We start from the raw sequence: 14,352 nt of genomic DNA, 5'->3' as shown, positions 1-14,352 counted from the left end.
AAATACATGCATGTTAGATCAGATCAGTGCATCAGTGTTAACGCAGGGTTTCCCGACCTGCTGACCCCTGTTTATCAGGAAGGGCTGTTGCCAGAAATAGTAATGCAATGTTCACAGCAAGACAATCCACCATCTTGTTAAAATCCTGGGCTCTGACCAATAGATCACCTGATGCTAATAGTTTACAGCACTCTGAGATAACAGCAGGGGGTCATAGTTGGTCCATTTTTTACACATTACTGCAATTCCTGGGAAAAAAGTAACTTGTCAGCTCATTCTTTGGATGCATTTATGCAACTCATTTGACAATGCTGTTGCTTAGAAAACACCCTTATATTTTTTCAAAATCTAATTATAACATCCCATATTCATTGGACCATGAGAATAGTTAAACCCAACATATTAAATCACCAAGAAGTTGACCATGTGTCCTCAATAGGAGATGAGGTCCTCCTGATACAGTGGGCAGATATAAGATTAGGCCTAATGATATTATGAATATAAATATGATAATAAACAAATAAACTGCAACTGAAGCGGGCCCTTTTGTATTTTAAGCAGTTTTTATATTTGGACATGAAAAGATGTTTGTATCCTCCTGGATTTTGAAAAACATTTTCTGTTCAATATCACTTCAAGGGGAATTAAAAAGGAGTTGTGTTGGCTGGTGATACACGAAGCTTATACGCATCGCCACAACTTGAAATGCAAAAAGGAAATTTGCTTTCAATTTTATGCACTGTTACTCCCTGTATTTTTTTTTTCTTAAACCAATTTGCTGCAATATGGTTGGGAAATCAATTAAAGGAGTCCTATTCAATGCACTCAGACACACATCCATGATCCATGATGCCGGAATAAAAAGGAGAATAGACCCTGCAGTAAGTATGATGTGAACCATGACCTAAATCTGGTACGGTCAGAGGAATTCATCATCTCGTTCATCCAAAATGTTCCCTTTGTTCTCTCTATGCACTTAACTGCACAATGTCAGCAGTCTTTAGAGAGCCAGATTTCTTTCTAAACGTGCCTGCTCAGCTTCCAGAATGTCTTTTTAATGTCAGAGTTTGGACTGTGCTTATGAAAATCTTTACTTTGACAAATGGGCACAATAATTAAGGCTTGAACCTCTATTGGCGTGTCCGTGGAAAGTCAAGAGTGTATGCTCAGGTATGTAATGATTGGCTTTCCTTACAGAGGGATGAGATCCAGATGTGTAGTGTGTCTGCTACTGGAGAGAAAGAGGGCACTCCAGTTCTGTCTCACACACTCCAAAAAGTCGATTAATCAGCTACTCTAAAATAGTAGTCAATGCCAAACAAACCAGCAGAGAGGAAGGAAGCTGACGAACCTCTTCTAACAACAGTGTTTGATTTGTTTTTCAAAAATAAACTATCCATCAGGAACTGGGATCCATCTGCTTTGATTTGGATTAAATATACACAGACTTCTTTCGTGACTACTTTGTTCTGTTTTTTAGCAAGCTTAACGGAATATCTAATCAAAACTTGGATGTTGTTTAAAGAGTTTTGAATGGTATGCATAAGTAGACGTATTCTTTTTGTAATGTGATTATGCATGAACAACATTAAAAAACATTTTGCCATTAGAAAAGTTATTTCTACTGTCTGGTATTGAGTCACCTTAATACATCTTAACAATTAGCTGTGACACCTAGCTGGGACAGACAGACAATGCACTGACATTAACCTAAGAACAATGGACATTTAATGAAAGGTCATTTTGAGTTGAACAAAGGGTATCCAAAGGAGAACAACCTGGAAATGAGAAAAGATAAAGGTCAGTCTGCGTAATTGATGTGAAGTGGTTTCATCTCCATTAGTTCGCTCAGGAGTTAAAACATTATCAGGCTTGCGATCTCAATCTTTAAGGAGGCATTCTTGTTGTCGAAGTTGAGGTTAAAGCGTAAAAGTTATTAAAGTTTCACCGTACGCATGCACCCCAAACTCGTGCGCCATCGTGTGATTCTGATGTGTTTTGTCAAAACAGGGAATATATGGAACAAATCCAACAAAACAGTATGAATGTATAAAAGCCATACAGATTTTAACACAAGTGTTTCCACATGGGTGTTTTGATACTATTCTTGGAAGCGAAGTAGGCTACTGGTCTCCATTGACACATCTTGCCTTAAAGTCCACCAGCTTTTCCTGAGATTTTTCTGACTTCCTTTCAAGTCTACAGAGGGTTTTAAACTCCAAAGATAGATTTTGGTTGGAGGATCACTCCCATATCTTTGAAATATTGGATATTGCATGTGTACGAGGCTTATTTAAGTGACCACAAATCAACTAAGAGACAGACATTGATTAATATCAAAGTTGTTGAGTTATTTGTAAACTCAAGGGACAGATTTGTCTCTAAGGATGTAATTCTCACTCTACTCAGTTCACAGGCCCTGTTAGACACTGTTCTAGTACTTGCTGGCATGCATACATGATGCTTGCTTTTCTGACCCAGCATTTCACATTATCTAACCCCAAAAAATAATTACACAGTCTGTTTGCTTTTGGCTTTTTGGTCAGCAGAGATCAATTGTATGAACGCAGAGGAAAGAATGCATCACAGCTTTGTCATTTATCAGAGCACTAACGACTCTCCGGCTCAAATAGCTTAATGGCTCTATTATTTTGGAAAATGGTCACCACATGTTTTAAGTGTGGCTACATGAATGCCAAGGCATTAGCTGTGCTAAAATGAACATCCTGTACTCTTTAAACAAATAGTCATACATACATACATTGTTGCAGACAGATACATGAGAGATTATTATGAATCAACAGCAGTGTTTATTAAGCAGCTCGTTGTGCATTAACTAAAACACTAACAGTTGAAATGTAAAACATGCATGTAGTGCTTGATTATTATAGTTTGCAAACACGTTAAGTTGCACAGGTAGTAAGGGATGTGGGAACGAATGAGGAAAGTGGTCGCTGTGGAATTTAAACTGTCCGTCAATTTATACAAACATCAATAAAAGAGCTTGACAAGTATTTTGCAGAAGTTTGTTGAAAGCTTAACATGTCTCCCCCAAAACAAACACACACAGATGGATGATGGATGCAACTCAATATTATACAACTTTTGAGATAAGCAATGAATAATGATCAAACTTGAATGAAGCTCTGTAAGTTGGTGAGTTAAAAAAGCAGGTCCTGCATATATAAAGTAATGAAACAGTGCCCCCTGCAGGAGACATTATCACAGTCAGAAAGGCAGCCAACCAGGCCTTTTATCAATTTGAAAACCAATTCAGAAAATGTGTAACCTTTGAGCTGGCTCACTGGATTTCACTCAAGTATGAAGAAGTTCTAAAAACAAATTGATTGATTGATTGATTGATTCTGAATATATCTGCTACATTTCTATTAAAAGATACTGGAAGACCAACAGTGTCTGTGGTTAAAAAAAAGCATGAAACTATAAAAACATGGACGTGCGGTGTGAGGAGGGATAGAACAGACCATATATGAATGTTGTGGCCCACATTTTCATATTAGAAACTAGGAGGTCTCGAGTGATGAAATATCAGTTCTGTTATCTCTATTTTACTAGAAATATTCAAGGGGGTTGACACACGGGCAGAGTTCTTGTTTCATGTGTCACTGTGTATTGAATCGTGTGTTTATTTTGTGATAAGACATCGAAACCAAATGGGATTCCTTTAACTGAAAAACAAGGTCGTAGCTCATTTCCAGTGGGGTTGCATTTAAAGTTGAACATTCCTCACTGTCTCTGCTACAAGATTTCAAATAATGATATGAGTAGGTTTTAGTTCATATAGACAAGAAGGAAAGGATTTATTTAACCGTTTCCTACCCTATATATTTATCAAAGGAAATAAATCGATAGAAAAGGCAAGGAAAGAAAATTAAAAGAAAGAGCTAGACTGAAGAATGCAAGGCAGCTCATATGCAATTTAAAATACAAATTGTGTTGATTAAACAACTTGAAACTGATTTGTTGTAATATGTCTGCAAATATCAGTACAACTAATGACAAGACTGTTGTCTGTTTATTTTGTTTTCAAGACTCTGATCTCACACTAAAATACCCGAAAGGCATGGAGCCCTGTGAATTAGGTTTTCTGTGCCGCAGCAACTATGTCAGTGGTTGAGGTGTTCACCTTCTGCTTGCATCTAGTAGTGCAAGATAATTGTGTATTATAGTTTTTAAACAGCCTATGTTCTGTGTTTGCTCTGCTCCGTCACAGCTTTGGCTGCAGTGTAGGTGTGCTAATGGCCTCTTTATCAACAGGGATCATTAGATAATTCCCTGCGACTGCATATTTGGCAGCAACATTGTTTTTAGCAGAGGAAAATGGAGACACAGATAGATAATAGGTGCTTGTTGTGTCTGCCAGCCTGAGAGCCAGCCCAGTTTAGTGATGGAGCACTTTCATACACCTTCATGACCTCGTACATCATTTTCAAGTACATTGGCCGCTGTTCCTTTTTACATATTCCCAGATGGTTTATGAACATTTATTTGCATATTTGCTCTTACATATGGATGTTTTGCTATTTCGCCACTCCGCGGGGAAGCGCCTGTCTTATAAAAACACGAACAAAGAAATATGCTGCAATCCCTAGCCTTTTTAGTGTTCTTCATTTTTGTGAGTGCAAACTTGTATTCATGCTCAACTTGAGCCGATTAAAACAATCTCACTTTCCTCTATTTAATTCCATTTCAGAATAATATATTTAATATGTTTGATTATGATTATTGATGCATTAATGTGTTTATCGAAGCTATGCAGCTAGTTTGAATTACTTTGTATACATTACATTACATTACATTGCATTTAGCTGACGCTTTTATCCAAAGCGACTTACAATAAGTACATTCGACCAGGAAGATACAACCTTGAAGAAAACAGAATCATATAAGTACATCAGGTTTCATAGAGCCAAACATTTCAAGTGCTACTCAACTGGCTTTAGATAAGCCAGTCCTTTATTAGTATATAAGTGCTTTGTTAGTAATTCTATCGCTCGAATTGGAGTCGAAAGAGATGAGTTATGAGTATACTGCAGGGTAACTTGAAAATGTTACTGTAGGTGTAACCAAAGTCCTTTTAAAGTGTTGTCTATATTTCACATTATTAATCCAAATCCAAAGTAACTAAAGGTATAAAATAAATGTAGTGGAGTAAAATTACACGAATTAGGCTACCTCTGAATTGTAGTGGAGTAGAAATACAAAGTGGCATAAAATGAAAATACTCAAGTAAAGTATCTCATAATTGTACATTACTTGAGTAAAGTACTTAGTTACTTTACACCTCTGCCAGAGGGACCAGCATGTATTAGCAGGGGACTAGCGTGGACTGACAGGAAGTTGTTGTTTCTCTGACCAATCACATGAAGAGAGGTCCAGCAGCGCAGTCCGCATTGGAGACTATCCCCATAGCATCCCCTCTGTTTGTAGCTACGTTAGCTCTGTCATTAAGTTAGTGGACCAGCCTCCACACAGCCTGCTGGACGCACAAAAGCAGTGGAGGTCTGTCTTTTTTTTTATGCGACAAAGATTGAAAGGGCAGCAGATGAGCTAAGGTTTATTTCAGGTGGAATATATAATTGGAGATGTGTAATAAACTGCATTGGACACTTAGGACCTACCTGGCTTCCAGCCTATCAACTGACAGCTGTCACCGCACCTAGCTGCTGAGCTAGCTTTGTGCTAACGGCTAACAAGTGTTTTTTCCGGCTAAATTAGCCAGCCAGTGCTACTCTCGCTTCAGAGAGGAAAATAGCTGACTTCCGCATGGACGTTATAGCGTATTATTTTCTCAACAGAATTTGACTCCGCCTGCTGTTCAAACCATGAGTTAGCTAAGGTGCGTCGGACCGCAGTGTTTGGAATATTTAAGGTCCAGCTAAATAAGCTAGCATTTAGCCTCGAAGCTAGCTTTCATTCAATTTTTGAAAAACTGCTTACGCGTTAACACCAGCACAACAGCGCACCGGGACTGCTTCAATCCAAACTGTTGTTACGTTACTAGTATATTTTGGACTTGCTTTGAATAACCTCTGGGGGGGGAAATGAAGAAATTCTTTGACTCTCGTCGGGAGTTGGTGAGCTCCGGGCCTGGATCTGGAGCCGGTGGAGGAGGCGCTGGATCCGGCGGCGGAGACAGCTTCATCGGACGGGTCTTCACCATTGGACGGTATCAGGTGACCGTGGAGGAAATTGTCGCAGAAGGTGAACTATGTGGCTTTCTGTTGTGTGGATTACACCCATGTCACACAAACACGCTTATCTAGATCCACAGTCTGCCCTGTACCACATTGTTTTGAGTCAAGTAACATTATGTGTGGGCCTGTTTTTTGGGGGGTTATGGCCTGAATGGACTACAAACCAAATGTATATATCATACATTTAGGGTTAGGGTAAGGCAATTATCAGAATTACCATTGCCAGAATTACCATTGCCTTATCAGAAAGGCAATGGTCATTCGTATTGGCACATTGCCATGACAGTTGTATTAATTGTGACCACCAAGGAAACTCTTGTAATGCTCTTTTATTGTCAGACTTTACTTTTGTGCTCTTAGGTTACTTTCTTATCCTTTCTTCTTTTGTTTAATTGCTCGATTGAAAAATGATGTAAATGTAGGAGTGGTTGGGAATATAATTGTCAGTTAATCAGATTGTATTCTGCTTGAAATACAGCACATTTTAGCTCTAGGCTGGGAGGAACCCTAATTGCACAACTGGATTTTCTACTGTTTTGTTAAGGACCAATGCCATGCTGACTCATCTGTCTTGATATTTACAGAGGGAGTAACAAATTACAAATGCAGATATTTGAAGTTTTGATGTTGGATAAAAAGAGGGAAAGGTTATCGGGATGGGCAGACACATAAAACCTGACCTTGTGACAAACCTGGACTTTCATAACATACCTGGGGCCTGCACTTATCTATCTTAAAACAATGTTTATTAGCTGTAGGTTAATCCCAGTCATTGAGCTGAAGGCCGAGAAATGTTTTGCTGAAAACTGGTCTTAACCAGAACATGGTTAAACAAACGTATTGATATTGGGCGAACAAGTTTCCTATGGTCATTTGTCTGCAATGAGAGTCTGCCATGCCCTGTTAGCGAAGAGTGGCTGTTATTGAATAATAGATGAAAGAAGACTGATTAATTCATCAGTACTATAGATGGGCCCCATGTGTTTGGACACATCTTACCTTTATGAATGTGTTAGACATCCAACCGCAGTTATACCCCGCATTGACATGCCAGTGGAAACATATAGTGGAATTTGTGCAGAGTCAGTGCATCTGAATTTTCTAATCAGTTCCGAAAAAAGAAAAGTTGGAACTGCTAGAGACATTGAATTGAGAGAGGCACCACTCATCCTCATCAACCAGATTTAGCGTAAACCGTGAAAGATGCTAATTCCCTAAAATTATAGATCCTTTCACAAAATCCTAGTTGGAATGTTTTTTCTACAGATCATATTTAATCTTGCTTTGGGAGTGGACCAACTGCTTGCAATGTGACTCCCTCCTAGTGTCACTAAGTCTATTTGTTCAGATGGTTTTGGTTGTAGTCTGGGCTATTAATTTCTGTGGGCTTTCTGCTTGATTTGGAAATTGTGTCTACTCCCTTTGTTGTTATTGTTAAACTCTGTTGCCTTTAGCTGAAATGAAGCCTGTTTTACAATAAACGGACACAAGCAGTCAGAAGGACATACTGGTGGCTTTGGGCCTCGAGGTTTGTTTGGAATCTCATTATTGAAGTCCTTTTTTTAGACATTTGGGCTTCTGGCAGCTGTCTGTAATTTGTCCTCACAGAACTTTCCGAGAGACAGCTTTCTGTCTTCATCAACAAGGTGTGTTTACTTCTGTCCAATCCATATAGAGTTACTCACTCCTCGTACCATTAGCCCTGTTCTGGAAATGTTGCATTGAATCAGTGTCCCCCCCAGTTACTGCTGGGTCATGTAACCCTGCTGCAAGCATGTTTGTTAACAACATAGTAGTTGTAAGGAAATGTGATGGTAGTTATATAACTTCCATTACACTGATGAGAACTTGTAACGGGACACTTTTACCAATCTCTGCGCTTTTCATAGCAGTGCCTGAAGGTTTACATTTGTGTGCATTTGCTTGAGCGTGGATACAGCTAGAGGAGTATAATCCTTAAAGTCAGTTACGTCACGAGGCAGTGGCTATTTGTAGTTCTACTTACAACTATTTGCTCGCACTGTCTGTCACATGCTGAGATTGAAGACCACTGCTAAAAATGTTGCTTAAGAAGGCCGCTAATCCTTTTAATTTCCTACCGGCATTTCAGATTAGGCTCTGAAGGTCATCTGTCTGAACTCTGACGTACCACACACAAACACACTCACAAGCGTGTTTCATGTGTTCATCATGACCAGTGTTTCCGCCATACCAGGGCCGAGAGGGCGTCCACCCCGAGAGCGGGGGGTGTGACGTTGTGTCACGTGACTTGAATTTTGAATTGAGCCGTCCCTTAAGTTATAGATACTATCTCTTTACATATTAGTGATGGGAATGCCTTTTGCTCGGCTCACTAAGAAGAGCCGGCTATTTCGGCTGCTAAACGGCTCGCAGTTCACGCATGTGCTCCACTAGCACCCCCGTCAAGGCTCTCCGGCAGTACACTTTCCGTCACAGGAACACACCTTTTCGTAATTTCAAGCGATAAAAACTCGATCTTCTCTCGAATTATTATTTTTTTTGGACGCCCTCGGCTCGAGTTCAGGGCGTTCCGAGCTGAATAAGGGCGTCAAATGACGGCAAGACGCCCCCCCTGGCGGAAACGCTGTTCATGACGTCTCTTTATTCTAATTCACGATAGGCTCTAATACCTCATTCACACCAACGGTGTTTCAGGGCCGGTTCGGAGCTGGAGCTTGAAAAGCACCGGGTTTTCCTGTTCACACCGCAGCGGAGCAGCCTCTTAGCTCCGGAATCCGGTTCGTTTCAAGCACCAAAAAATTGTCCGGCCAGAGCAAAAGCACCACATACGTCACGCTTACGTGGAGGCGGGGCAGGGGCAGGGGTGGGATCAACTCCTGAACAACAACAAAAAGCCTGCGTTTTATCCAGTTTGTACACAACAATGGATAAACTTAACAAGCAGCAGTGGTCCACTGAAGAGACCAGCTACCTGCTGGGAATCTGGTCTTCCGAAGAGGTACAGACGAAGCTGGAGCACAATCGGCCATTGTTGTTGTTGTCGGTGTCAGCTGTGAGGGGTTTCCGCGCGGTTTGGCTTTATGAAGCAGGCACGCAAACGGTTACGTCATGACGCAAACGATGACGCAGCACCAGTCGGACTCTGGGCAGTGTGAAAAGAGCCGGAGCTAAACCGCAGAACCGGTTCTGAACCTGAAAAGCTCTAGCACGGAGCTTGAACCGGAGTTGCGTTGGTGTGAATGAGCTATCTGTTAGTTTGATAGTGTCCTAATACTGTGTCTTAATAACACTAACCGCTCAGCCAAGTGCTCGGACACTAACATATCTGTTGGTGCAGCTCTGTGTTGCACATTTTTGCACTTCATTGTGAATTTTTCAGTATTGAGTTTATAGCTGATGACATAAGGGAAATTGTGATGTGTGTTGTCATCAATGCTGAACCAGCTCCACCCTGTTCCAAACAAAATATAACACTGAACAAACATGATTTGAATTGTAGTGTGAGGATTGTTGCATTAAATGAATCATTTAGGCAAGCCTGTTAGAATGTTTTTAAGTGAGAATTTGTTGACTCTTATCATCTTTTTGTGCTCTGTGCATTTATTTAATGATACAGCTCATAGTCCCAAGGCAGTCCTTTTCAAATGTCATCCAGACCATTCACATGGAGCTGCGTTGGGTTTAGTATTGCAATCCGGATGAGTCAGCCCAGTGCATGGCATTAACACAAGCTGTGAACAGAAGAGCTGCACTAACACAACAACCTGCTACGTAAAAAGAAGAGATAACAAAATGCAAGCCGAAGCCAGTTCATATCTGCAATCCAGTGAAGACAATAGATTATCCCACAGTTCACATTCCAGTGTGGTGCAGTCTGTAGAAAAACCTGAAATGTAAGCTTCATTGGTAAAAGCTTTCTCCTTGTGACTTGACCGGTATAGTTAGTCATATCTGTTGATGTATCCTTTATTAATTTGTGTGGTTGCTGGTGGCTGGAGGATACATACAGCTGTCATGTAGTTTCCCCCATGTGTCAGCATCACTGCGAGCGAAGGTGGGATGATTAATTCTCTCACTTCCTGTATCCTCTGCCAGTTGTGTCTTCTTCTTGCATTATTCTCTTCAGCGCTGCTGCTGACTCACACAGTCGGGGCCGGCCCTTGGCATAGGCAGTATAGGCGAATGCTAAGGGCGCTCAACCCATCGGGGGTGCCAACATTTTTTATTTCATAGCAACACAATTTCCCGATTTTGGATCAACAAAGTACATCTTATTATAGTATAGTTAGTATTCGTTTATTTGTGAGGGGAAAATGGGTTGCAGGCTTGCAGCACATCACAAAGGCATTTAAAAAAAGATAAGACAATACATCACTGACAACAACATAGACACAGATTAAAACAAACAGACAGTATCTTATACTAACAGAACTATGCCTATATTGCGTACAGCGCCCATAAACTATGGCGCCCCCCCCCCCCCCCAAATCAAGTTGAACTGCCCCAGCCCCAGTAAAAACCAGAGGTCTATGTGAAATAGTTCTTTTTTTGAAATAATGGTTTTAGTGTGCAATTATAGGTTTTATACCTTATATACAGCTTCTGTGTGCTTTTATTAACATTGGAATTTACTTTGTAAGCGGCCACGGGGGGGGAGAGCTTTAGAGAGCTCTCCTGAAAGACTGAGCGGCTCTGATATCCTCAGCTCAGTGAGGTAAAGGCACACCTTTATATGATCATTATAGTTGTACAAAAATAAGAGAATAAATGAAAAACAGCTAAAATCTGGCCTAGGGCAGCAAATTGGTCAGGGCCGGCCCTGCACACAGTGCTGTACACCTCGTACCAATCTCCCAGCCCGCCTGCCCGCCTACCATTCATCTATTTCTCACCGTTTTTTTCCCGTTAATCACTCCCTACCAACCTTGGCACTATAATAACATGAAATCCATGTCTTAGTTAGGGTTGCAAGATTCCGGGAATTTTCAAAGATCGAAACTTCACATTGGAATTTATGGGAATAAACTGGGAATTTTCTAAATTGAAGGTTGGCTCTTCATAGGGAACTTAAATATAGTTGGGGAAAATATATTTTAGCATAATCTATCTGACTAAAACAAACAGATGCCATTCAAGTATACTTGAATATCCATGCCATTCCTCAATCACATGCACATAGCAAACTGCTTACTGCATGGCTATTGAGGCCACACCCCCTACAGGCACTGTGCTTTCCTCCATCACATGCACACATGATTTCTTGAAGTAATATTTAACTCAACATTCATGTTTTTGTTCTTCAATGAAACAAATGATTGTTCAATAATAATTAAAACTTGTTCTGTTGTACTTACAAATAAATCTGTTGAAATGTCATCTTTTTTAATTGTATCATTTTGCATGGATGTTTTCTTATGACAAAACAAAATGTTTATATGTATGCTTGGATATGATACAATTCAATTACATTACCCTCAATCCCAGTTAGTTCCCATTAATTCCCATGGAAAGTTTCCAATATGGAATATTTCCAAAATGCCCCAGCTTAACTTCCCATGGAAACTTACCGGAAATGTTCCGCCCCTTTGCAACCCTAGTCTTAGTTAAGGATAATCCTATTCCTTAATTCCATTAATCGGCCCCATTAGCTACCAGGATCAAAATATGTCGGGGTTTGAGAGAGTACTGCTGGGGGACGTTTTGAGACGCTCTCAAAAAAGAAACATGTAGCCGTTAGAATCAGTATTTGACACACAATAGTTTTTTTTTTATTAGTTATACTTTTGGAGAACTACTGAATATCTGCAACAGACAGGGACCGTAGTGATAATTTAAAACAACCAGTTTCACTTAAAGAACTGTCTCCATGTATTTACTTGCTCCTCCTATAGCTACAAATAAAAATAACACAGTGCAATAGGACATTTTTAACAAGTTATTCTCGACTACAGTGTATTTAGGTGGCGTTTTTCTTCAGAAAATATACATTTCTTTGTTCTAATGTCTCCTTCTCCATCTCTCCATTCATTTGCAGGAGGTTTTGCCATAGTTTTTCTGGTGCGGACTCATCAAGGCGTACGTTGTGCACTCAAACGGATGTATGTTAACAATGACAATGATCTGCAAGTCTGTCAACTTGAGATTCAGATCATGGTGAGTGACACGCACCACTATATTTTTATTTTCTGACACTACTTGTAGATGGTCATGTAGGAGCAGATTGTGTTATTGTGTGTTTATGTTAACCTGTTTATAGATTAAAAGTAGTGTAACACAAACAGTTGAAAGAGTTTTCATTGAAATACTTTCTGAAATCTGTGGTCTGAATGTGACCAAGCCCTAAATGCTTTAAGACCTATGCACCTTAAGTAGAAACACTTTATCTGAGACAACTCTTTGACCCAGGAATAGTGATAGTAACAGAAGCGAGCTCAAGGGTTGTATTGTAATGCAATAAGCTCCCTTGGAAGTTAATCTACTCACTGCAGACCGTACTGTAAGTGACACTAACTCAGTTCCTCAGCTCTTGCAGCCACACCCTGGGTGGCATGACTATCGCTGGATGGTTATCATCATAACGTCCGGACCTTTGGCAGAGAATCAGCAACTCTGTTAAAAATAGACTAAATATCTATAAACATGGGTGTTTTCTTTGTTATTTACTTACCCAAATGTTTCAAAGCCTGTAGAATGTATGATTATGTTGTATCCAAATGGTCTGTCACTGTTGCTTTCTCTGTACACAGAGGGACCTAGTGGGCAACAAAAACATAGTTGGTTTCCTGGACTCCAGCATTACAGCAGTTGGAGCTGGCGATGTTTGGGAAGTCCTAATCTTAATGGACTTCTGTCGAGGTAAAAACACCCCCCCCCCCATTTCTTTCTGTCTCTATTGAGCTCAAAGCTCCATTACCCTCAGCTTCATACAGATTCCTGTTCAGTTCGATGCAAACATTTAGACAACAGCTGTCTATAGTCAATATAAAGTCTGTTTAATTCAATACGCTGCTGAGTGGTGTTATTTATAGAATGTATAAATATTTACATCACTGTCTAGTTTCTGAATCGAATATATCTTGTGCTTGTAACATAAGATCTATTCCATTCAAACAAACTTTCCATAAAACCCACCATGTTAATGCAGTGTTGAATTTACAATAATTAAACAATTCTTTCATCTTCTTTACAATATTTTTCAGTTTTAAAGTGTCTCAAGAATTGATTGAAAAAGAACGGTGTAAGCTGTATCTCTCACTGATTGAAATAGTAAAAAAAAACTGGTAAAATGTAGTAAGTCAAATTTATAAAATGACACATTAAAGTTATTCATTATACCTTAGTTGACTGTATCTGTTCTATGCAGGCGGGCAGGTGGTTAACCTAATGAACCAGCGGCTGCAGACGGGCTTCACTGAGGCCGAGGTGCTTCAGATCTTTTGTGACACGTGCGAGGCGCTCGCTCGTCTCCACCAGTGCAATACTCCAATCGTCCATCGAGATCTTAAGGCAAGTCTAATTCACTTTATAGAATGCTTCTGACGGCATAAGGATAGTTAATTGGTCATTATTTGGAAGAACTGTTATGTGAGGTCTTTTCATGCACTATAAGTTCTGACAGGTCTCTTTTTGTCTTATTCATGCAGGTGGAAAATATCCTTCTGCACGACCGGGGACATTATGTGCTCTGTGATTTTGGAAGTGCCACCAACCGCTTCCAAAACCCTCAGACAGAGGGGGTGCCAGTGGTGGAGGAGGAAATCAAAAAGTGGGTTTTTTGGGCTCTTTACTCTTATGATCCTTTCTCTGCTTAAAAAAAATACAAAGCTCATTAGTGTTCTTTAAACCAGGTACACTACTCTGTCATACCGCGCTCCAGAGATGGTCAACCTCTACGCTGGAATGATTATCACTACAAAGGCTGACATTTGGGTGAGAAAGCTGAGTTTATTATCACTCTGCCACATAGCTTAATTCACCATGACAGTGACATCAGTGTTCCCCACAGAATTTGATTCTATTTGTGAGGGCACCGCACCTCACCCCCCCGGCAAGAATAGCCAAAGGCCCCTTAACCTATTCGGGTGGCCCACGCATCCACCCCCCCCCTCAAATAAGAAAATACATGCGAGTTCATGGCTACTGTAGACCAGGG

The 14,352-nt window shown here is 40.2% G+C and overlaps 1 protein-coding gene across 1 annotated transcript in view; it reads left to right on the top strand.

The window, feature by feature from the left end:
• The first annotated feature begins 5,404 nt into the window (after positions 1-5,404).
• LOC104968020 (AP2-associated protein kinase 1-like) overlaps positions 5,405-14,352 on the top strand; it is a 27,124-nt gene continuing 18,176 nt past the window's right edge. Inside the window, exons 1-6 of the mRNA XM_010797557.1 lie at positions 5,405-6,225; positions 12,235-12,353; positions 12,947-13,055; positions 13,564-13,706; positions 13,844-13,965; positions 14,048-14,129. Of these exons, the coding sequence (XP_010795859.1) occupies positions 6,066-6,225; positions 12,235-12,353; positions 12,947-13,055; positions 13,564-13,706; positions 13,844-13,965; positions 14,048-14,129 (735 nt within the window). The 5' untranslated portion in view covers positions 5,405-6,065. The remainder of the gene's footprint in view (positions 6,226-12,234; positions 12,354-12,946; positions 13,056-13,563; positions 13,707-13,843; positions 13,966-14,047; positions 14,130-14,352) is intronic.

The sequence above is a fragment of the Notothenia coriiceps genome, unplaced genomic scaffold (genome assembly GCF_000735185.1).
Source record: "Notothenia coriiceps isolate Sejong01 unplaced genomic scaffold, NC01 NC01_scaffold00038195, whole genome shotgun sequence".
In the NCBI taxonomy this organism is placed as follows: domain Eukaryota; kingdom Metazoa; phylum Chordata; class Actinopteri; order Perciformes; family Nototheniidae; genus Notothenia; species Notothenia coriiceps.
The sequence above is the reverse complement of the archived record's forward strand: the minus strand, read 5'-3'. Positions and strand labels throughout refer to the sequence as shown.